The 23,973-nt window shown below is 52.0% G+C and overlaps 1 protein-coding gene across 1 annotated transcript in view; it reads right to left on the reverse strand.

Annotated features, from left to right (window-relative positions):
• Positions 1–1,913: 1,913 nt before the first annotated feature.
• LOC111152595 (family with sequence similarity 189 member A1) overlaps positions 1,914–23,973 on the reverse strand; it is a 519,244-nt gene continuing 497,184 nt past the window's right edge. The window contains exons 6-11 of the mRNA XM_022511106.1: positions 17,853–18,013; positions 17,130–17,265; positions 9,867–9,942; positions 4,936–5,142; positions 3,335–3,409; positions 1,914–2,236 (exon numbers count right to left, since the gene is read on the reverse strand). Coding sequence (XP_022366814.1) covers positions 1,914–2,236; positions 3,335–3,409; positions 4,936–5,142; positions 9,867–9,942; positions 17,130–17,265; positions 17,853–18,013 — 978 coding nt within the window. The remainder of the gene's footprint in view (positions 2,237–3,334; positions 3,410–4,935; positions 5,143–9,866; positions 9,943–17,129; positions 17,266–17,852; positions 18,014–23,973) is intronic.

The following is a 23,973-nucleotide window of genomic DNA, read 5'->3' on the forward strand; positions in this document are numbered from 1 at the left end:
GCTCCCGCAGATACCCACGTGGAGGCTCAGGCTGCCGGAGGTGCCCACGATGGCCGAAGAAACACTGTCCTACTGCAGGGAGGAGAAACAAAGGACACAGACTGCCAGGGTGGGCTCCCAGTGGCCACTCACCCTGGCCACCCATACAATGAAAGGACTGATGGTCAAGCCCCACCCCGAGACACTGAAAATGCCCAGATTCAGAAGCCACGAATGCTGTGCTGATGGGCGCAGGGAAGGCTACTTGGGAAAACCATCAACTAACTGGACCTGCGAAGGGATCCGCTCTGGGGGAGAGTTCAAAAGCCCTCAGCTGAGAAAAACGAGAGGAGAGCTTCCCCATTTTGTAGTCTGAATAAAGTGCTCATAATTCACCTCTGGGGTTCGCCGGTGGAAGAGTTCCTGTTGGCATCAGAAGGAGGAGGATCCTTCCAGCTGTCTCACGTCACCCAGACGCAAGGGAGGCGACGACCAAGAAAGCGGACCGTCACTGCAGGCTCCCTGGACTGCTGGCATCTGGGCTGCAGAGCCTCCCTGCCAGCCCCTGCCCAGCCTCCAACCACACAGACGCATCCCCAACACTACAGGTGGGGCGCAGAGCAGAGGGAAGGGCAGCACACAGCCCCTAGATGGCCGGACACCCAGCAATAGTGGGCAACCATCAAATCTTCCCCTTGTGCTCCCCATGCCAGGCCCTTGGGCTCTCGCTTGAGAACTGTGGTTTGTGGGCTGCCTTGTTCGTTGCAGGGCCATGGCATGGGTGCTGGTGGCCGCTGTTGTGGATGGCACAGGTACAGGCGTTCCCACAGCTGCAGAAAGTTCTCGAGGACAGTGCTGCTCCAGGGCCGTGGTGGGAAGTGGCTGCTGTTTAATTTTGCCAGAACATGGAGGGGGAGGGTGGAGAGGGAACCAAGAAAGGCAAAATGCCCAAACTGCCACTACAGAGGGTCTGGGCCTGCCCCCTTCCACATACCCAACGCAGTGGGTGTTGTCTGGAAAGAAATGATTTATAGCCTGCGTCTTCCCGCGCAGATGCCCAGCTGCCTGGCTGGGAGGGGAATGCTCTGGGTTGGCAGCGACCCGCTTTTTGAGGAGGTGCACAGGTCCCAGGGTCCAGGCCTCTTCCCCCAGACCTCCACTCGTCCAGGCCATCTTGGGGAGAGCAGACACAGGGGAGAACCTCCAAAGGGGCTCACCAGCAGTGTCTGCAGAGGAGAAGAGAGTAGACAGCCTGAGAGACAGCGGGGAGGGTGTCCCAGGGAGGGAGGGTGGAGAGGGGAAGTCCGGGAGACTGGTGACCATCCGGGGTGTGGTGTCCAGCAAAGCTCCCTGCCACACCAGCTTGTGTCCTGGAGATGGCCAGGCCACACGTAGGTCCCCTATTGTGATTTGCACGCACGACAGCCCTGCCTCCTGTGGGCGAGAGCTGGGCCCTGGCTCAGAATTACCCATTTTCTTTCAATCAGCATATGACAAAGGTAGATTACTGATACACACCATAGAAGAAAATGGTCTCATTTTACTTGATATCCTCTACCTGCTCAACACTCAGCTGACGCAGAGGTGGGCAGAGTCTTGCTTTGTGACGGCCCTGACTCTGAAGACACTTAGAGTCTCTGGTGTCCCCGTCACTGGATTCTCAGAACGCTGCCTAGGTGCTCCATGCCTGACAAAACCAAAGAGTTCACGGTGACCACGAGAGTCATTTTTCTGTATTAGTGGAATAAGTAGGAAGGGTCCTCCCCAAGACAATGACGGACTGGATCCTCCTTGAAGAGAGGGACAGCAGTTCCCCGCCTGGGCCACCCCGAGATTCTCCTGGGCCACAGGCCCCTCTCCACAGAGCACAGTGACCTCCAGCAAGGATGGTGAGTCCAGGCCCGTCCGTGGCCCTGTCAGGACCCGTGGGCTGGTCACACCTGGTCCAGAACGCCAGCACTGACCACGGCCTCCTCCATGTGGGCCTCCTCAGCAGGGACCACCGTGCTCAGGGTGCCCACCACGTGCTGCACCTCAGGAGGGAGGGCACAGTTCGAGTGTTCCAAAAACTTAGCCACCAAAACCCTGGCGTCTGCGTGGGCCTTGCTGTCCACTAAAGAATGTGGCCGCTCTTTGAAGACCGTCTGTAAGGCCTCTGGCTTTCCCCGTGGGTCTGTTTTCCAGGTGTCCCGTGGCCCAGGGGGCGAGAGCGGGTGCTGCCCCGCACAGGCAGCCGTGACAGAGTGAGCTCGGGAAACTAGAAATCAAGGGAAAAGATAATATCTGAAAACAACCAAAACAAAAGGCAGCTGTTAAATGAGTTCTTGACAAAGCAAATGTGAGCCTGCTTGGGACATGCTTTCGGCTGGAATTTCCACGTCCCCATTTCCTGTGTCTCTTCATCCCCACTGTGGCCCCTCTCAGCCCTGCATTGAGCTGGGGTTAACCTAGAGGGGCCACAGTTCCCTGGAGCTGAGGGGCTGGAGATGGGGGGGGCAAGATGCAAAGCGGGAGGGGAGAGACGGGCCGTTGCAGGTAGGGGTCCCCCTGGCCTTTGTCTCTCTGCTAGAATTCCTGCGCTCACAGGGGGCTGGCCCTTCTCAGCCTTCTTTGGCTCAATGACCTTTGCCCTTGTGGGTCTGATGGCATCTAGAGAGGGGTCTGCCTGAAGACCAGAGCTGGGGGTGACAGAAGGGCAATGAGAGCACCACACTGCCACCAAGTCAAGGGGTGACAGCTGCCACTTCTCACTGGCACCAAAGCTCAAAGCACGCAGACCCTGCTCCCAATACCCACCCGGCCAAGGCCAGGGGCAACAGCGCTAGCTCCCAACAGGGCCCACGGCTGCTCTGGATAACCCAAGGGTCAAGCCATGGTCTGACGGTGCCTGCAGAGAAAGCCAGCTCCAGGCGGTCTCCTGGGACCGTCGCCCCAAGGACCAGGTTAAGGCCTGACCTGTCCACAGCATGTTTCAAGTCACACAGAAGAAACACATTCTGAGTGGGCTGCCATATTTTTGGTGGTGGAGGGGCAAGCCTGACCACGAGGCATGAGGGACTGTAAAGACCTCACACATGAGGTGCCTCTCCCCTACGAAGAGCATCTCACAAATGCGGTGAAGCCAGCAGCCACGGGCCTGGTACAGCAGCTGTACCTTCTAACACATTCTCTGGAGACAGCAGGGGAGGCAAGGCCGTTCTTTCAAAGCCCTCAGCGCCCAAGAGCCCGTGCTTCTGGCCAACACTGTGAGGCCAGGTCTCGGACAAAGGCAGCCGAGCACCGGGAGTCCCGGCCCGCCCCCTCTCCCCCCATCTTGCAGCAGGTGTCAAAGTGCTTCAGAAAAGGAGTGTCTCACCGGTCCCCGGAGCAGCCCTGGACAGTCCTCCTTCCAGGTCCTGGCTGCAGGACGGGGTGTGTGAAGAGGCAGTGCCTTGATCAGAGAAAGAATTCAGTTAACAGGTGGCAGGGAAAAAGGAGAGCTCCTGAGGACAGGAGCGTCACTCTCCTGTGGCCAAGAACTATCTTTTTGATGTAGGACTCACCGACACACGTGCTTTTCACCTGCGGGACAGTAACTGCTTTGCTGGCTGAGGAGAGGCTGCGCCAAGGGGCTGGTGTGGGGACACGGAGAAGGCCCCGCGACAACTTGTAATCAAACCACCACTTCTCATCCCCACCCCCCAAATGTCACGGTTTGCAGAGCCCAGATTTCCCTGCAGCGGGGATAGGCCAGAGGAAGCCATCAGGGGCCACACGTGCATGGGATCGTGCCCCAGACATGAATGGGTAACAGCCCTCACGGGGAGGAGAGAAGGGCTGAGTCTGGCATATGCATGGGGGAGGTGGGGGTCTGATGGAGTCCTGCCTAGTGAGCTGGCAGCCGGATGTGGGAGGGGAGGGCAGCGAGACAGAGGGATGTGGGCCAAGGAGCCTGCAGGGGCAAATCTGGCATTTCCACCAGGAGGCCCCTTGTAGGCAATGACCTTGGCGGGTTTATGGTTCCTTCTGGGGATACAGTTCTCCTGCGGCACAGATCCTGTCTATTTGAGGTTCAGCCAGACAAGACCACTGAGTCCAGGCACCCAGCGGGCCCTGCAGCCCTCAGTCGCACTTGACTTTACCTGCAATGACACCGCCGCCGACCTCCCCCTCCCCCACTCCCACTCAAGGCAAGCACTGTGGGAGGAAGTGTGGGTTCTCCGGCTTCAGGGTTTACTTAGGGCCCCTGGGAGGTTGGTGTGAAGTGCAAATCCTGGGCTGCTGGGCCACGAACTCTGATGCCAGGTCAGAGAGCCCAGGGAGGGCGCCGCCTCTTCAGGGTCACGTAGGGGCAGTGTGGACCCAAGCTCCAGGCCACACAGGGAGTGCTACCAACGGGGCCCGTGACGCGCTATTGGAAACACCCTGTGTCTGCCTGGGGCGGCTTCGGCTGGGAGGCCCCACCAACCCACTGTTGCCCCTGAGGCACAGCCTTGCCTTACCCTTGGTAAATAGCCTTGCCCCTGGGTCCCACCAGGCCACGAGCAGGCACTGGCACTTTCCACAAGTTGGAGCCCACACTAGTCCTGGGTAGAGAGCCACCAAGGCCGATGGGTGGATACAGCCTGTGGTCACCTGCCCGAACTGAGTCTCCACCTGGGCCCCAGAGCTGGTGTGTAACTGCCAAGCTAATGTCAGGGGCTAGCCGACCCCGGGGGGGCTCTCATCACCCCACACCTTCCCTCCCTCCTCCCCTTACTCCCCAGCCAGAAAGTAGAAAGCCTGCTGGGTGCTCAGCAGGGGTCCCTGACTGTCCGCCCCTCCCTAGGGCTCTCGGGCATTAAGGCCACTTTCCCAAAGTGGCCCCTGAGCACAGGTCCCAAGGCCTGGCCTTGACTCTCAGCTCACTGAGGTCTGCAGTGTCCAGGGCAGAGCAGGGCACATGTTGGGGACCCAGGGGGACTGGACTAGCCATACCTGTCACAACAGATGAGCACGAAGTGGGGTCGCTGGTAGAGCGGGCCACACGTCCAGGACCTGGCGCCGCCCTTGTGTCCTGGTCAGGGCCCTCTGGGGACTCGAGGCCAGGTGGCAGGGGCTGCAAGGCACCCACAGGGCCTTCGGGGCTCGGGCCCGGTGCAGTGGCACTCTCGGATGCCCGGAGGCTCGAGCTACCTGCAGGCTCTGCAAGGCAAGGGACACTGTTAGTACCGGTGCTGAGCCACCACCGCGCCACCCAGGACGGACCCTGTGCCCGCCCACACTCCTGTTGGAGAGCAAAGGTCTCAGCCTCCTGCAGCCCTCCCAGGAGGCCAGCGCCATCCGCCCTTCACTGCCCAGTCTAGACAAACCTGTAATCCCAAGGGCGTGGAAATACGGAGCAGGTTTACAAGTGCTTTATGGTATAGGAAAGTTTGGGGGGACACCAGATGATCTCCCAAAAGTGATCCCAGAAGGGGTGTGGGATGCAGGGCACTTATACTCTTCACACTGCACAAGAGACTAAAAGTCAGAAACCAGCCCCATCTCCCATCCAGGGCATGGCTTCGTGGGGGGTGGTCTGAAGTCCAGGAAGGGGGAGGCCACAGTGTGCTCGAGGCACACACCCCATGCAGAAAGAGGCAGGCCTCAGAGGGGCAGCACGGCATCCTAGCCGGGTCCTCCTGGGCCTGAGAACATGCCTGCTGCCCACAGAGGGTACGGCCCAGGGCCTGGAGTGCAAGCCTGGCCCTGGTCAGGCAGAGGCGGGAAGCTGCCTGGGGAGACCTGCCTGGTTCTCAAAGCGTGGACCAGGCCAGCAGCGGCAGCACTGCCTGGGAACGTGTCCACGTTCAGACCCACTGCATCAGAAACTCAGGGATGGGCCCAGCCGTTGGGGTTTGAACAAGCCCTCAGGGGATTCTGATGCCCCCCCAAAAGCAAGTGTGCAACCCACTCTCTATTCCCGAGATGCTGGTCAGGTGGGGCTCAGCCCCTCACCACTCCGAGACCGGCCACTGAGGGGGACTGCATCAGAAACTGTCTTAACAAGATCTCAGGGAGCCTATGTGCACATTATCAAGGCTCGAGAAGCAGTACTCCCTCTGCTCTTTTATCCCATTAGCAGACAACGTCAGAGCTGCCTTCCGTGAGGCTCCTCAACCATCAGGCTCCACAGATTTTTGAGGTGAGCGGCCCACCCGGGGGACCCTTTGTAAGAGTCAGAGCAGCCTGAACAACTCGGGGTGGGGGGAGGGAAGCTTTGGGGTCTGACCCTTCCATTCCTTTCCGTGGGTCTTACGGGAGGCCTCTTTGTTTCCAGGGCCCCCATATCTGCAAGCTTGGGTTTCCCGGTGACCTCCCACTTAATCCTCACAGCTCTCCCAGGCTACCACTCAGGAAACACAGCTGAGAGGCCTCGGAGGGAGAGGGTCACGAGGTCACGGGGTGGTGGAGCTGGTCGGAAGCAGCCCCGTTCTAGAGCACTCCGGCTTCATCAGCCCTCTGCTGTCTACCCTTGCCCTCTCCATAGATGCTTTGAGACAATTAGCAGTCCATCTGGAAAAACAGAAGGATGAACTTAAACTCTCAAATCCTAGCAAAAAAAAAATCTTCAGGACGATTAATCTTTCTATTTTGTATTTTTTCTAGAGACGGAGGAGGCATGGGGAGGGGCGAGGGACAGGGAGAGAGAGAATCTTAGGCAGGTTCCATGCCCAGGGCACAGCCCAACTCAGGGCTCGATCTCCCGACCCTGAGATCATGACCTGAGCTGAAATCAAGAGTCCGACATCCAACCGACTAAGCCAGCCAGGAGCCCGAATCTTTTTCTTTTTCTTTTTTTCCCAATCATTTTCTTTTTTAAGATACTAGAAGAATAGTGGCAGAAAATACAGGAGAATAAATCTAAAACCTCGGAGTGAAGAAAGACTTTGTAAACATGATAGATACCAGAAAGGAAAAGCTTGATGAATCGGACAATAAGAAAAATCGTTAAAAAAAATTGTAAAAATTGTATGGCAAAAGACATCATTAACAGGGAGGAAGCTGAGCACAAACTGGGAAGGTGTCTCTGCAATGAACAGCAAAAGGGAGAAAATGTCTCCATTTAACAAATATTTTTCTGACAAATTTATTTAAAAAAATAACCCACAAAACACTGCAAAAAAGTGGATCCCAAACTGACATATAAGTAGGTAACAAACACGTTCGGTGCTCACACCCCGTCTTGTGTGTGTATTGGTCATCTCCAGGGGTGATAAGGATCATCAGGAATGATGACGTCTTGGGGTGTCATAAACAGCTTTTGTGGGTAGGGACACTAGCAGTAAAACCCTTCCAGAACGCCATGTGGCCAACACACCAAAACCTAAAATACCTATTTCCTTGGGCTCCGCAAGTTCACTCGTAGGAACTAAGGGACTGGTTGGGCAACCACTCAAAGCTGAATGTATCCATGAATGTATCCACTTCTCTGTATCCTTAGAAGACCTCAAACCAGCAAGTGGCATTATTAACTGTATTAAATCACAAAGGGGCATACTAGAAATATTCTGAATCATGTTCATCCCTGCTGATTCCTCTTGATCTCCGTTTTCTCTCTTTTTTACAGCTTTATTATGGTATAACTGATAAACAAAACCCCATGCAATTTTAATATGTAATATTTGATGAGATTGGACATAAGCATATCCTTGATCCCGATTTTCTTAATGTCAGAGAGAATCCAATGGCTGAGTTCTTCAGGGAAACAGAGTCAGAGAGGGAAATGTGACTTAGTTCCAAACAGTTGTCCTTAACAGAAACACAGAATTAGGGTAACATGACCAGGAAAGCTCATAGGTCAAGACACTCTTGTCCCCGCTCACCAGCTTTGTTGTTAGCCTGTTTACAGAGTACCACTCGTCCCAGCTTCCAGCTTTTCACCTAACGGATCGCAAGCATTTTTCCTAAGTAATATAAAATGACATATTTAATGTACGTATCATATTTTCCTTGACTCTTATCAACGGACATCATTATCCCTGTAAGTTTTTACTCTTATGAAAAATGCAAGTGATCTTTATGGGTACGGTTCTCTTTTCTTTTTTCTTTCTTTCTTTCTTTTTTTTTTTTTTTTTTGCTTTTTTCCCCTAGGGCGGTTCCAGAAGTGTGATCACCACATCTAACGGCATAAACATTTTTATGGCTCTTTATCAAGATGCTTTGCCAAAAGGAGTGGGTTGATTTGCAAGCTGTCCATCAGGGCTGGGTGAAACAGCTTCCCTCTGGCCTTGCCAGCCTCCATGTCCTCATTATTATTTTATTTCAGTAAGTGAAAAACAATTCCAGCATCTACCCCCTTCCAGGCACCTGCACCCCCAAAATTCTAGAGCTCTTACATGAGTCCAGCAAGGTTGTAGGAGACCAGATGAACACACAAGAATGAATGACGTCTGTACTGCCATTGGTCACGTGTACTAACAACGAGTGTGCAGAAACCCAAGTCAAAGAAGACCCAAATCCACGGGGAGACAGACGGGGTAGAAGGCTCAGATTTGCAAACATAGCGATGCTACCCCAGTTGCTCTGCGGGCTTAATGCCATTCCTGCTCAATTCCCAGTTCGCATTTTTTGTGGACACAGACAAGTGGGTTATAAAAGGGATATGGAAACACACAGGCCCTAGACTAGGACCTGGAACAATCCTGACGAAGTGGAGCAGAGTGGAGGTGTGGCTCCCGATGGGAACGCTTCCCGCAGAGCGCCCAGTCATCAGAGCAGACGGACTGATGCACAGATGAAGAGAACAGAATACAGGGCCCGGAAATACCCCCATGCCATTCTGCCGGGCTGACTTTTGACAAAGGTACCCAGGCAACAAATGATCTGGAGCAGCTGGATATACATAGGCCAAAAACATGACATGGACCGCAACCTCACCCCACCCAGAAACTACTCGGCAGGAGGCATCTTTTCCAAAGTGAAACCAGGTTGGCCTGCTGTCCCATGAGTGTGTCTGTCCGTTCTTCTCCATATAATCCTGCTCACTTCCAGGCCTGGCCCCTGGGCCGGGAGTCAGTATTGGAGGCAGCTCTGAGCTTCCCAGTGGAGCCCAGTTAACTGCTCAGATCCTGGGCAGTGAGGAAGGCCCTGCTAGGATAAGTTCCTGACCCTTCTGTCCATCTCTACCTGCCCTGGGCTCTGGGAACGACTAGGCTGCTTGGTCTTCCCTACCATGCTTTCCTCCAGAATTTGCATTTTTGGGAGTGATGTGGTTGGAATGGGGAAATAGACTTCCATCTCTGAATAAACCCATTCATCTGAGCCCACCTGAGGGCCCAGCCCCTGCCATTTGCTCCCTGTCAACCAGGGGTTGTCCGCTTTCCTGACACCTCAGATGGCCTCCCTGCCTCTGGCTTCAGACAGCGGCTCCCACCTCACATCTGAGAGATGACCTTCCGCATTTTTCCTTCAATGTCCACTAGGATACAACTTCCAGCATCCTTCCCCCAGCCTCTCCCGCCAAAGCCAGTGGGCCCAGGGGCCCAGGCCTAGCTCCCTCCTGATGGAGGAGCCCTGTAGACAAGAGCCTGCTATGGTTTTAGCTCCAGAAAGGGTCCATCCCAGATCAAGTCAAGCTTCTCTTCAAACCCATATCCCTCAAGTGGAGGAGAAAGGGTGCTGGGGGAGAGGGGGCAAGTCCCCCCAGAGAGAGCATGATGCCCCCCAGGTGTACTGACTTATTTATTACTGCATGTGGCTAAGGGGGGAGCTTTGGAGAACATACATGGTCTTGAACAGCAAAGCCTGTAGCAAATTCCAACCCCTTAAGTAAGCAATGGAGGGAGGGCAGGAGCAGGAAGGAGAGAGAAATAGGAGGTTGAGGAAAGGGGATGTGCTTTGAAAAATATACACTTACTTCAAATGCTGAAAAAGGTTAAATTTACCTTGTGTGCTGAAGCCAGCGGTGGCATCTGGGTCCCCGGGGCTGGACTCGGTCACCTGCTGATCCACACTTGTAAGCTACGGCAAGAAATGAGGCATCAGATGGGACATTGCAACAGGCCCCAGAAACCGAGGCTGACTTCAGAGCTCATCTTCTAGAAGACATGTACGTACATTTCTGCTTTTCTCCTCTAAATTTATGGAGTCAGGCTGTGAGGATGCCAAGGCCAAAGGATCACTGCTAAGGCCAGAGCCCGTCTCTCCGACCTTCTGAAAGCCAAGTGCCCAGCTCTTCCCAAGAGCCCAACCGGGCCCAGGCGCCAGCCACCCTGAGCCCACTCACCTTCCACTTCTGGGGGCACTGTTGGGAAATGATCAAGGCCACACGGGGTCCTCCAGAGTCACTAGAGGAGGTAGGACAGCCCCTGGCCTTGCTTCTAACCGCTCCCTCCCAACTGTTCTCCTCCCTGCTTCCCCAGCAGGAAGAATAAAGCCCCGGGGGACAGACATCGTGAGACCCGTCATGCTTTGGGCCAGCACAGCTTGTATACAGGGTGGACTTTTAAGAAACAATCCTGACCTCCGTGAGCCCCTAGACTCCCCCAGAGTTTGCATCAGCTCCCTTCCCTTTTGCCTTCTGCAGATGGAAGCCAGAGGTTGCTCCCACGGCTGCCCGCCCTGCCTGAGCTCTAGCTCAGAGCCCAGGTCCACTTAGGCCGTGTGTTTGGTTGAACGTGGGCCCCATGGCTCCGGGCACACTGTCCAGTCCTGGTGGAGGGGGTGGCCGTGAGGACTGCATCATGTTTGGAAGTCGTCATGCTCCTGCAGATTTCTTCTTGAACGGATCATTCTGCCCAGAAAGGCCTTGGGGAGCACTGGGTGGGGGGTGGTGTTCTGGGAAGACCAGACCTCCTCTGTTGGTGGGGGATGGGTCATCTCTGCTTTCTGGCCCTGACTTCACCTGCCCATCCTCTGCTCGCACACTGGGTTCTCACCCCGGGTGACCACATCTGTTCCATTGCTCCTTTTACAGGACAAGGGCCCCACACAGGCCACATGCCTGAATGTCATGAACACCGCACGCGTGTGCCCGTGTGCGATCTCCAAAAGGAATTTCTGCATCCTTGTGTTATTTCAGTATGGCTCTGGGGACCCGCTTGCAAATAATGAGCTCTGGGGGAGGCCCGGGAAGGTGAGGGGGGACCCTGCGGCTTGGTCCCATTCCAGCTCAGGTAATTACATCCCTTCCTCCCTTGTCTCCCGCCACTTCAATCAGACAGCTGCTCGTCTTCATCTAGTCTTTCCACCAGGCTGGAGCTGTGGCAGGTGCTGGGCGGCAGCCCTCCCACCAACACAAAGCGGGGGAGGCATGCCCATGCCGGGGACCCGCGACAGGGTTTGGGGGGCAAGAACAGCACCTGTGGTGAAGACCCAGGGCCGCCTAACCGTTCCCTTTGATCCCGCTTCCGTGTAATACCGCACACGCTATGTTCCTTCCTCAGCGCACCCGTCCCGCGGGGGAGGGAACCGGGGGAGGGAGAGTCCCATGGCCATCAACGCTCACCTGCTTTTTCACTGAAATTGCTATTATCTGCCTACAAACTGATGTTGGAAATCTCTATCCAGAATATTCTGCTAAATCACACGAAAAAGAACAACGGCCTCAAGGTTCATTCCCTTCCAATACTCTTCCTGACTCTTCAAACACTTTTTTTTTTTTTTTTTTTTTTGCAGGCATGGGTGGCCACTCGGACACTCAAGGCCTGAAGAAGAGCTTCTAGTAATAAAGAAATATAAATAAAACAAGAGAAATAAAAGGCACAGTGGGACAAGGTCAGGAGGAAATTGGATTCATTTCATATTTCACAGCCGCGTTGCTGGCTTCCCTCTGGCTCCCGGTCAAATCAGGTTTTGAGAAGAGACAGCTCCTGGCAGCATATCTATCACATCTCATAAGCGGGGTGTCAAGGGTTTAATTTGAATTTGGCTCTCCCTGATGGCCAAGGCCACCTTGCCTCCCAAAAGCTGGGGACGGAATAGCTCTGAGGTCTGCACGGCATTTTCTATTAATTATAAAGGCAGCAGAGAAGGCAGGAGAAGGCATAATTTAAGTTGAAATCTGAGTTTAGGAATAAAGGCTTATAATAGCTCTTGTAGGAGAGGGCCGCTGAGAGGTGAGGCTGTGCCTATGGCCTCGCGTGGGACACCCAGAGGCTGCCTTTGCTTGTACCCAGACACACTATACTGACCAGTTGTTTTCATTAAAAACTCCGTTGGGAGGTGCCTGAGTGGCTCAGTCTGTTAAGGGTCTGACTCTTGATTTGGGCTCAGGTCAGGATCTCAGGGTTGTGAGATTGAGCCCCACTCTGGGCTCCACACTGGGCATGGTGCCTGCTTGAGATTCTCTCTCTTCCTCCCCCCTACTCCCCTGCTCTCATGCATGCATGCATGTGCTCTCTCCCCCCAAAAATAAAAATAAAAATAAAGTCCATTGGCATTGAACAAATAAGCCAAATCTCCCTTTCTTTTAGGAAGCTCGGTGGCTCAGACCCTCACATGGAAATTCTGCCCTATTTCTGCAGTAAATTTCCTACCCCCAGGGTGGGTCAACCTGCAAATATCAGATTTTCTTTGGAGGCAATTGTCTGCAATCACAGAAAGTGTGAATTAAGATCTTAGGCTAGGGTCCCGAGGCAATCTTTGAAGCAGCTGTGCTATCCAGATTTTTAAATGTAAAGGTGATTTCATTTGAAATTACAAATTCTAACCTTTAGGACTTGTGGTGGGCTGCACCTTGGCCATGTCCACTGCCTTTCTCACAATTTCTAGTCTCCTACCTCAGGTTTCCCTCCTGCCTGCCAGATGGCCAGGAAATTAAAATTCTTGAAGTACTGCTGGATCACGTCAACTCCAAACGCCGAACTCTTCAAAGGCACTGCTGTAGTCCAACATCCAAGGTCATAAAATCTATACCCAAATTATTTCCGTGAACCTCCTTCATTATCTCAAGCTCCCCAGCCAGGTTCCACGCTGTCCCACCACGGTCTCTGCCCAGGCTGTCTCTTGATGAGCTTCCCCGTTGTTCACATGCCCAATCCCACTCAAACTGTCAAGGTTGGTTCCTCCTTGGAAGCCCCAGAGAGGTTTCTTGGAGTCCGTCCTGTCACTACACCAGACTGCTAGTTCCGCGAGGAAGGGACTCTGCTCTGTTCACGGTTCCGTATCCCACAGAACATGGCACAGTCTTCTGTGGTCCCTGGAATGTAAGCCTGTCATCCCTATAGGAAGATCAAACTGGCAAATTCTCAGGAACTTTCTTGTTATAGAAAAGAATGCACCCCTTTTAATCCGGCCCTACAGTTATGGTCTTGAGCCAAGGGAAAGAGAAGGTCATCACAAACGAAGTCTCCAGTCTGCGAGAGTGAATGGGTCAACGTGAGTGTGCTTGGTCAAGGGGTGTTTTTTCTTCCTGTATTAAAAATCTCCCCCAAATGAGTGGCCTCCTGCCCCTGTACAGACCTCCCACAACACATGTCCTGCTTTTCCATCTTCTATCTTCCTCTCTCTACCCAGATGAGTCCTGATAGGCAATTTACATGCCATTTGTCCACAAGGGTAAGTAATTAACCTCTCTCTCCCCCTGGGAGAAAGGATGGTGCTGGAAAGGGGGGTGGTTCCTTGCTGTCTGCAGGTGGGAGGGCTGCCCTGGGGGAAGGGGCAGCTGGCCATGCAGCCATCCCACTACGGAGGGGAATGGGTTTTTATTGGCTTCCAGACTCCCAGAGGTGTCTGTGGGATTGAAAATTGCTGCCAGACCATGGGGTCAAAGAGGACAGGCCCAGTGAGAGGAGAATGGAGGTGGCCCTTCAATCACCAGCTCCTCCCCCACCCAGAGGGGCCGGCCCAGAGAAAGGCCATGCAGACCCGCACTTCTTCCGCAGATCACATTTGCGGAGGGCCGTGTAAGCTGGTGGTTTCTGAGCTGACACAATGTGAGACGGGCCTTATCAGTGCATTTCAGGTGGGCTGGGCTAAGCTATGATGGTAGGTTACAGGTATTAACGGTATTTTCAAATTACAAGGGGTATTTCTGGTTGTAACCCTATCATAAGTCAAGGAAGATCTGTATTCCATGTTCCAGAAGAAAAGAGTAAACCAGAGATAAAACACTCATCAGTATCCTTGGGGTGTGCAAGTGTAGGGTGGATCCAATGTCACACGCAAATCCGGAGGCCCCTTTCCACCATCTAGGGTCCTTGATGGGCTGGAGGGGTGTTTCCCATTCCCATCATAAGGACAACTGTTGGGGGGTTCTCACCATCAGGACTGGGAAGCAAAGGGCTCTGAGAAGTCCGGCTGCTCCCCACAGGGTAGTGGGCCCAAATCACTCATCCTTCTGTGGCATTCTGTGTTCTGGAAATGGGAATGACACCTCACAAAAGGGAGGACAGAGAGGCGGGCCAGAGCTGGTCCCCAGAATGGAGCTAAATTTCTGTGATGGCAATTAGCAGCAGGTGGAAGGGTGACAGCAGAGCTCCTTCTTCTGCCCAAGGCAGCCGTGGAGAATCACACACCTCTGGGCTTGTTGGGGTCTCTGCCTGGTGCCCTGCCTGGTGCCCCTGCTGGTTACAGGGCAGAGCTGATCATCTAAGGCTGGGTCAGCCTCCCTCTCCTTGACCTTCTGTGGACTTCCCTCCCCAACCTTGGCTCAGCTGCTCCCAACCCCCAGGCCCTTCCAAAGCCCCTTGGTAAGCCCTCACGCCCCAGGCCAACAATCCTCCTAACTATCTCCTACCTTCTCTCCTCTTGGCCAAGCGTCTCACAAGAGTGAGCTACTCCAGTTCCCAGGGTGTCCCTGGAAAAGCAGCCCTGCAGGAGCAGGAGCTAGAGCTTAGGTAGGAACACAAATTCTTAGCAGGATCCCCTTCCCAGCCACCGACTCAGAAACTCCCGGGGTGGGCTAAGCCTGGGATGCCCACCGGAGTCCAAAAACTACTGGCTCACAACCCTCCTATAAGTCCTCATGTCCCATCCCCTCCTCTGTCCTTGTAGCTTCTCGAAGTATTGCCATTCTGTAGGGCTCTCCTGCAGAACCTCCCAGTTCCCCAGAATTGGTGACCATCTCAGTGGCTAACGTGGATCTCTCCAAGGCCCCAAGCTATAGATCCTGTCACCTGGTGGACACCTGCATTGATGTTCTGATGATCTCAGAACCCACTGGGCTGCCTGGGTAGGTCACCCTCTACCCATGTCATCCTCCTTGCAGACTCATCCTGAGCTGCTTTCTGTTTGAGGATATGCGTACTGCACTGTCCCTCCTTCTGAGCCTTGCCACCTGCCACCCACTTAGCCTGAGCCCTCAGCTCACATAGACTTCCTGGAATTCCCCAAGTAGAGATGGATGTCCCTGCCCAGTGTCCTCCAGCAAGGCTTGGGGCTCCCCTCAGAATACTTAGAACTTCCTTCACAGGAGACAGTTCCCCTTGATAATACTGATCTGAATTATTTTTATCATAAAGAGGAAAATAAATCACTTCAGAAAGGCAGAATTTTCCACTCAGTTTTTTACAGAATTCAAGAGAAGTTCAATTATTTTAAGTTTAGAAATAAGATTTCACAGTCACACTTTGCATCTCCACTAATGAATCCCACCCCCACCCCAACCCCAGGCAGCTCCTACACACCTGCTTCTACTGTGGACAGGAAAAAGGTCAAGAGTCCTTGGTCACTCCCTGTCTGCCATCTGCAGCTTGATGAGCTGTTCCAGGACATTTCAGGGCAAGAGGTGGTGGAGAAGGAAGGCCCAGGGGCTCAGGTGGTGAGCACCATCACCTGCACCAGGGTGGGCTGGGGCAGCCTGAGGAGTCCCGCCCAGGTGACCCTCAAGGAATATCTTTCTTGCAAAAAATGTATAGCCAACGTCCTGCTGGGCACAGAGGTAAGCACTTCTTGCCTTTTCTTCCTGTCCCACAACTGTCCGGCCTGCAGAATGTGATCTCCCTTGTGGATGTGATTGTCTGAAAAGCCATCGTGTAAAACCATTTCTCCACCCACAGAGGTCCCTTAGGGCCAGGAGCTCCTCAGTGGGTGGCTGAGGAAAGGAGAAGCACTGCCTCCTGGCCTTCTCACCACATGGCCTTGAGATCTCAAAGGGACAGGGAGGACATCAGAAGGTCTGGGCTAGATGTGAGACCCGCACTCCATCCTGGTAGGTGACTTGGGATCCTGTCTGAAGGTTCTGTGCTGCTGAGAAGCCCATAGGTATGTGGGTCCAGATGGGTTAGAGAGAGCTCAGCGGTGCCCTTCAGATGCTCCTGGTTCTTGTTTGCATACCCTCTTCTGCCCAGGGCTCAGGGCCCAGAACTGGCTGCAGTCCCCGTTCTTGACAGGATTTCTCAGTTCCCCTGAATGTGCCCCTTCTCGGCTTGACTGCTGTGCTTCCCATGGGCCCCCAGTTCTGGGCCTTCCCCAAACCCTGACCTGCACTCAGGTGCTGTGTGAATTTTGAGAGTTCACATCTCTCTGCTCTGGCTTGTGGCCTTTGATATTCAGGAGTGACAATTGTGATGACGACAATCATGATGACAATATCATAAAAAGGGGCAACTGATGTTTGCTGAATCAGAATCTACTCTATGTCAGGTGCTGTGCTGGGTCCATTCCACACATTCCATTCCATCCTATGTGCTTGATACTATTATCGGTGAGGAAACCGAGAATCCACCAACGTATCCCCCCAGTGCGTGCCCATTGTGGGTCAGGGACCCCAAGGCAATGGGACTGCCTGACTCACCAGGCTCAGAGGAAGCCTGCTACACCTTGCCTGGTGGCTCAGGCACTTTCCTGGCCTATGGCTGCCCGGCCTCATGCAGGATCAGGGATCTGGCACGGCTCTCTCAACTCCCCAGTAGACAATGACAGAGTTATGTCACTGACACAGGCCAGAGTCCCCTGAGTACTCAGTTCATAGCCTGAGCTCTATCACTGGGGGCCTTTGCTCATGGTTTTGAACCTGTATCAGCTCCTTCTGCACCATGACCCCAGACATACCAGCCAGACTTCAGCTCAGGTGCATCTGAGAGGAGCCAAGGGAGAGAAGCTCAAATACTGGGACTGGCATCCTTGGACCTGGGGTGGGGTCTCTGTAGGTCCTACTCTCTGAGCCTGCTGCCTTCTCTCCACAAGATCACAGAGAGAAATACAAATGCAAGGAGTGTGTCTTAGTACAGGGAACTGGCTTGTCTGGGGTGGGCGGGGGGTCTCACCTGGCTGGTGGTGGTCGGGCCCACCACGGCCTCGTAGGGCGGGGGGAGCTCCGTGGGGTAGAGCAGGCCAGGACTGTTGATGGCAACATCATACAAAGTGCTGAATGGAGAGGGAGCAAAGTCCAAGTGGAGGCCCCTGAAAAGGCAGAACCATCCCATTGTCACTCCTGGGATGGGGGAGGGGATCCTGAACTGCTGACCTTTCTCTTAAAGGCAATCAGAATGTCTTTTGTCAGGGTTTCCTTTGGTCGAAGAGTCGTTGTGTTTGTGAAATAAAAGTCTCAAGTCTTAAGTTTTACCTTTTTTTTTTTTTTTTTTTTTTTTTTCCTGGAGAGATGTCGACAGGCCCTGTCCACTGAAATTAAAATAATCACAGAGCCGATTAAATCTTTAATTAAATTTTACAGGTCCTCTTAATGACCGTAACTCAGAGGCAGTTTTGTGTTTCATGAGAACGTAACGGAGCCGCTCTTGTGGGGCTAGGTTTGCTTTTGTTGTTGCACAGCGGCAATACCAAGAGAAACGTTCTCTCTCAAAGCCAACATTCTCTCTTTTCACTCTTCACGCTATGGTCTCTAATCAAACATGCTCTCTTATGTTCACTCTCCTCTGCTCAGCTGCCCCACTGAAAATGAGTGTGGCTGTTGCAAGTTCCACCTCCCCTACTGCTCCTATCTTCCTGGTGTCTGCATAGGTCACCTATAGATCACCAGAAAGATCCACCTGTGGGCTTCGGCTGTGGGCGTGCAGGTGTACTCTGGCGGGTAATAGGGTGGAGGTGGGAGTGGGGGTATGAACTCATCGAAATCCAGGGTCTGGTGGAGCACGGTGCCATGGGGGGTCACGCAGGCCGGGCTGGCAGAATGCACCCTTTGTGGAAGGAACTGGAAAACAGAGAGATTCAGAGTTATTTGGGACATCTTGTGTGGCTTGTGTCTAATTAAGCTAATTATACATAAGCCTTAATGATTCGTTTGGAACTTATGTAATTTAAACTGTCGGACTGTGACGGCGAAACACACACTTAAAGATGATGGCTCCGTGAAGAATGCCTCGCCCCCACAGCTTCTTCTTTAGGCTTTGTTTCTCACAATGCTACACAGAATGCCTCCATTCTAAGGAGAAATGCAGTCTGGGAAGTCTTTAATTCCACCCCCACCCCTAAATCTTTCTCTTTAGATTATACTACTCAAAGCCTGTGGGTTAAAATGGTGCCTGATGTCCATGATTTAAGATAGCACTTCCTGAAGTGCGTTCATGAGGAAACACCAGACCCTCAAGATGTTCCTCTACAGCCCCTCCCAAATTCCTACAGTGAAATAAATTTGGGAAATGCTACATAGTGTTGTACTCCCTTTTTGGTGCCTTGTAGTGCATGTTTGTGTGTTAAAGCTCCTGAGAAGGTCTGCACCAATAAATAAATTAATTAATTAATTAAATAAAATCTGTTTAATCCATTAAAGGAATATTTCTCAAATATTTCATTATGGGTCCTTTTGGACACATGGTATCTATGAACACTTCTCAGTCCTAGAAATTCATACACTCTGTAAAACACTGCTCTGAAGGAAAAGAATCATGAGCTCCAAAACATTCTGTGAGGCGACCTTAAAACCAAGACACTGCTTGAGCAAACTGAGTTAAAATTGCTTAAACAAAAAGAATCCTGCCTCTGCCTAGCTTTCCATTTCTGCCATAGGAAGCACTGGCCAATAACTTCCCATCTCTGGTCACGGCTGCCAGAGGTTACCTATAGCAGGGAGATGTCTGAGCCATTGCTCCAGTTCCAATCAACACCTCACTGTGAGTGCCTACAAGTACAAGGAGCTCTGTGCTACTCAAATGCTACGCTCTGGGCTGTCCACCACATGAAGAGTGAGACAATCAACTGTATATGGCCAAGCAAGAACAGTTCTGCTAGTAAACAAGCTCTCCAAGCACTGTGTGGGGGCCTGGAGTCTACAAAGGGTTAATGAAGATGACATTTGAACAGGTCTGAAGATTGGGAGGTAGGCTTACAAGAAGGTGCTCTAGGCTCAAGAAGAATAGGTGAGCTAGTGAAAGATGTGTTTAAGAAAAGCAAATTTACATAAGACCCTAGAAGTTAATTCTGGAGGCACTAGAGGGGCTAGGGAGGGTGCTAGAGCTGGGAAGCAGTGCTATTAAATCTGTGTGGTAGGAAGAACCTTCTGGCAGCCGTGCTTAGGGTAGTCTGGACTTCTTAGGAGGCTGGGATGGTAGGACAGTTTTGCATGAGCAAGGGTGAGGTCATGATTCTGAATATGGTCAAATACCATGAAATCAGCATGCTCCAGACTTACAGAGAAAGAATAGTGACCATGTCCACACATGTAACGCATCAGACTGAAATCATCTCATGTGGCTTTTTTTTTTTAAGATTTTATTTATTTATTTATTTATTTGGCAGACAGAGATCACAAGTAGGCAGAGAGGCAGGCAGAGAGAGAGAGAGAGGAAGCAGGCTCCCTGCTGAGCAGAGAGCCCGATATGGGGCTCGATCCCAGGACTCTGGGATCACAACCCGAGCTACAGGCAGAGGCTTTAACCCACTGAGCCACCCAGGCGCCCCTCATGTGGCTTTTCTTAACACACAGAGCACATTCCTTGCCTTTCCAGCAGGTCTGAGCTGTGGCTTTGTTTAATTGTCTGAAATAGAGGTGAGTCAGTGACTAGGAGCTGGTCGAATGTGTGTCTGTCATCCTGTGCCTTGGAAAGCTGTCAGCCCTGATGTGCATTGCACAAAGCTGAGCAGTTAAGACAAGGCCAAATGTCCTTAAGGTCTAATAGGGACATATTTTGAATGAGTCTCTATCAGAAATTAGAAAAATCAATAACATACTCAAGCATGAAATGCAAAAGTCAAAATGCTTTCTTACTAAAGGTACAATCCCACCAGGAGCGGGAACAACAAGCATTTTCAATGAGAAAGGCAAGGCACTTCAGATGATCCTATTAGCCGGTTTAAATGCGTAGATGCTGTCATACACCAGAGGTGTTTTAAAAGCTAAATGACAGCTTTAAACCACTTCTGCTCTAAACGCCAGATCACCTTTCCAGTGGTGTGTTGGCTCCATTTTCAGGGAAGCAACTCAGACTCAGCTTATTGTGAACTGAGCTTTCACCTAGGTTCCTTAACCTTCCCAGGAGGAAGTCTGCAAGTAACACTTGACATACACCCTCCTCCCCAACAAGGTGGGGTCTGTCTTCAAGCCCAAGGTTACCTGCTTGGGACTCTGCTCTGAGATGTTAGAGTTAGAAGTCTGCAAACCAAGTTTCCCAGACTCCCTTGTCAGTTGGCTTCCCGTTGGGCTCTGCCTACGAGGGGCACTAGAGGGAGAATGGAAGAAGAGAGCTACTGGTCTGCTCTTTCCCCGCTCCTACCCTTGTGTTCCATGGAAGCTGCCTCCGTGGCTGCTCATTTCTGTGTCTGTTCTCTCTTCCTGGATCCCCACTTCCCTTTCACCTGGCAACCTCCTAGTCATCCTTCAGGACGGACAGGAATGCCTCTTGCCCAGCCCACACCCCACCATGCTGCGTGCTCTCATGTCTACAGATCAGTGGCCAGGCTCAAAGACTGAGCCTGCACTGGAGTGTGGTGGGTGGAAAACCGGCTCTCAACCCCACTTCTTCCCCAGGTGGTCCTCCTTGTTCTGGGCCATCTGCAAATGTTTTGTTTGTTCCATGTGTAGTGGAGTGGTGCTGGTACCCGGCTGAGGTGTTCCCACACCTGATGTGAGCATTATTATTGCCCAGCACTCGTCATCCACAAAAGAGGAGTGTGCATTTTTTTTAAAGACTTTTTTTTTTTTTAATTTGACAGAGAGAGAGATTGCAGGTAGGCAGAGAGGCAGGTGGGGGAGGGGGGAAGCAGGCTCCCCGCTGAGCAGAGAGCCTGACACGGAACTCCATCCCAGGACCCTGAGACCATGACCTGAGCTGAAGGCAGAGGCTTAACCCACTGAGCCACCCAGGCGCCCCAGGAGTGTGCATTTCAGACCCTGCTGGAGACAAGCCCCTCCTCATCTGTCTGCTCTGGAGAGGGAGTCCCAACTTAGGGGGTACTGTCCTTCCAGGTGCATTGGAACCAGGGAAGAGGTCTGGGGGTACACGAGCCTACAGCAGCTTCCCAAGGCCCACTTAGGAAGACCCTAAAATTTGGTTCTATAAGAACAGTCCATACTCTGGGGTCTCAGAGGGGATGTGAAGAGGTCAGTGGGCCTTGGATGGCCCTGCCTGACCACTGAGGGCCCATGAGACTATGAGCACATTACTGACCTCTTCGAGTCTCGAACCCCCTCTCTGACCTCACCCGGCCTGACAGGGTCACACTGGAAAACACCATTTCTGTCACAAACCCAGATGGCAGTGTTGTGTGGCTTAAACAAAGGACCGTATCACTAATACTCCCTCTGCAGTCCCTACACCTCCCTCTCCTGCCATGGCGGAAGGCAGAGGAGTGAGGAATGAAGGGCAGGACAAGGGGCTGGTATTTCCAGGAAGTCCTGTGAGTTCTGAGCAACTTCTTCTCTTCCAGGCTCCAGGACAGGTCTGCCAGCCTCTTTTCACACCCCTCCCCAGACTCCTGAGCAGAGGCGGCCTCTCTGGTTCACTGGGGGGGCAGAGCACACTCTCCCGGCTTCCCCACCACACTCGTGAATGGATCACACACATCTCTGAGATTTCCCATAAAGACTAAGAAATACAGGGCAATAGCTCTCTTCCTCTACCCTTCCTGACACTTGGGAGAAATATGCTAATATTCCTTAATTGACCTCTTGTCGCCGACCGACTAGATGAGCTGGGCTCTGTCTCCACACTCCAAACGCCAGAGTCATGCCCACCAGAAGCACGTTGCTGCTCTCTGGTCCTGCTACCACCCCAGGGGCGTTCCCTGCCAATCCAGGGCACGGGGTGCCTTCCCCAGCGGCCAATGACTAGGTCAGTTACGACCGTAATCTATAACGAACTACGAATGCAGGCAGAAAAACTGGCTTGTTCTATGAGAACCAAGCTGAGTGCTTTGGGGAGACTTGACAAAGGAGCACAGCTGAGTATGAAAATGCTGCCAAACCAGGTCCTGGCAAGGCAGCCCTAAGGGCGCGGAGAGGAGTCAAAACATCCGGGGGAGCTCTGCGTTCTGCTCACTTTGCAGGTGTCACTCCAATGTAAAGGAACGGAATCTGGAAATTACAGATGGTGCTGTTTTCCATAAGTTTATACAGGAAATATAACTTGGTACACTAATACCCAGACCCCCAATCAAACAGAAGGTCTTGGCCCCAGATCAAAACCCTGGTAGACAAATGCTCATCTGCGTATTTAAAGTCACAACGTTTGCAGCATATACACGTTTCACTGTTAGGATTGTCTGTTGTAACTAGCTTTTTAAGACAGATCAGGGAGTGCCTGGGTGGCTCAGTCAGTTAAGCATCCATTCTTGATTTTGGCTCAGGTCAAGATCTCAGGATTATGAGATCCAGTCCTGCATCAGGCTCCACACTCAGCACAGGTCTGGATGAGATTTTCTCTTCCCCCCACAAAATAAATAAATAAAATCTAGAAGAAAGAAAGAAAGAGACAGAGAGAGAGAAAGAAAGAACAAAAGAGGAAAGGGAGGGACAGAAGGAGGGAGGGGGACGGAGAGAAGGAAGAAAGAAAGATTGATTAATCAGACATCCTTTGGTCTGACAGATAAGTAGCATCTCCAGATAAATAAAATCTTTAAAAACAAAACAAAACAAAACAAAACAAAAAAAAGGAAGACATGGAGATGTTTCTGGTAAACCCAGACCTCAAGGAAGGTCACTATGGGTCCAAGAAGGGCCAGCCTCCATGAGGCGCTAATGAACTGGGGTGAGCTGGAGAGGTGAAGATGCTGGTGAACTTGAGTGATTCTGGGAGTTCCGGGCTTGGGGGTGTCCCTGACCGCAGCACCCTTTGCTAGCTCCATGGGCAAGCCCACAGTTAGCACACCTGTGAAAGGCTTGGCACTCTGTCTGCACTTTCTGGAGGCCTTCTGCTTGACAGGGCACACGACTTGTGTTGAGAACATAAATGGCAATAATAAAAGATAAAGTTCACAAGCAAGTGCCTAATGGAGATGCATGTAATAGCAGATGATGTCCCTTAGGGTAAAGTGGCTGGTAATAAAGTTCATGGGGAGGAAAAGAGCTGAATGAAGAAATGGAGAAAATGAGATTACACTCAAGAAATAAAACTAAAAATGTGAGATCAGAGGTACTTTGGAGGTAAAAGCTTTCTCCGCTAAACTGTATCAATAAACTGAGTTTTATCATCAGTTTGCCTTTTATCACTATTTCCAAAACGTATTAGAGTGCTTTAGCTTTATAAATTCTGATGCTAGGCATAAAGCTTTGCATCTCATGTATACATGCATTCATGACGAGTTTCAAAAATGGTTAATTATCCCAACACGCAGACCCTCAGAAGCAAGGAAGGAATTATGGGTTCCCTCCATGCTAGGCTAATGCCCTTGCTGTGAGTCACTCTGCAGTCTGGGGTGCCCCGTGGTCTTTGGTGCATAAATGAATTCTCTTGCTTCCCGTTTCTGTGTTTTGGGAGCAGAGCTGGAACTTAAAAGTACTAGTGAAACAGTGTGTGTGCAGACACCTCCAAGATCTTTAAAACTTTGTATCTCAATCCCTCATGACTGTCCCATCCACACTGAAATAGAGAGCAATTGATCTAGGGACCCTCTTTCACTGAATCTTTCCAAAGCACTCATTTTTTTTTATTTATTTCTTTTCAGTGTAACAGAATTCATTGTTTATGCACCATACCCATGCACTCATTTTTTTCATAA

This window comes from Enhydra lutris, unplaced genomic scaffold (genome assembly GCF_002288905.1).
Source record: "Enhydra lutris kenyoni isolate GAN:26980312 unplaced genomic scaffold, ASM228890v2 scaffoldscaffold29, whole genome shotgun sequence".
NCBI classification, from domain to species: domain Eukaryota; kingdom Metazoa; phylum Chordata; class Mammalia; order Carnivora; family Mustelidae; genus Enhydra; species Enhydra lutris.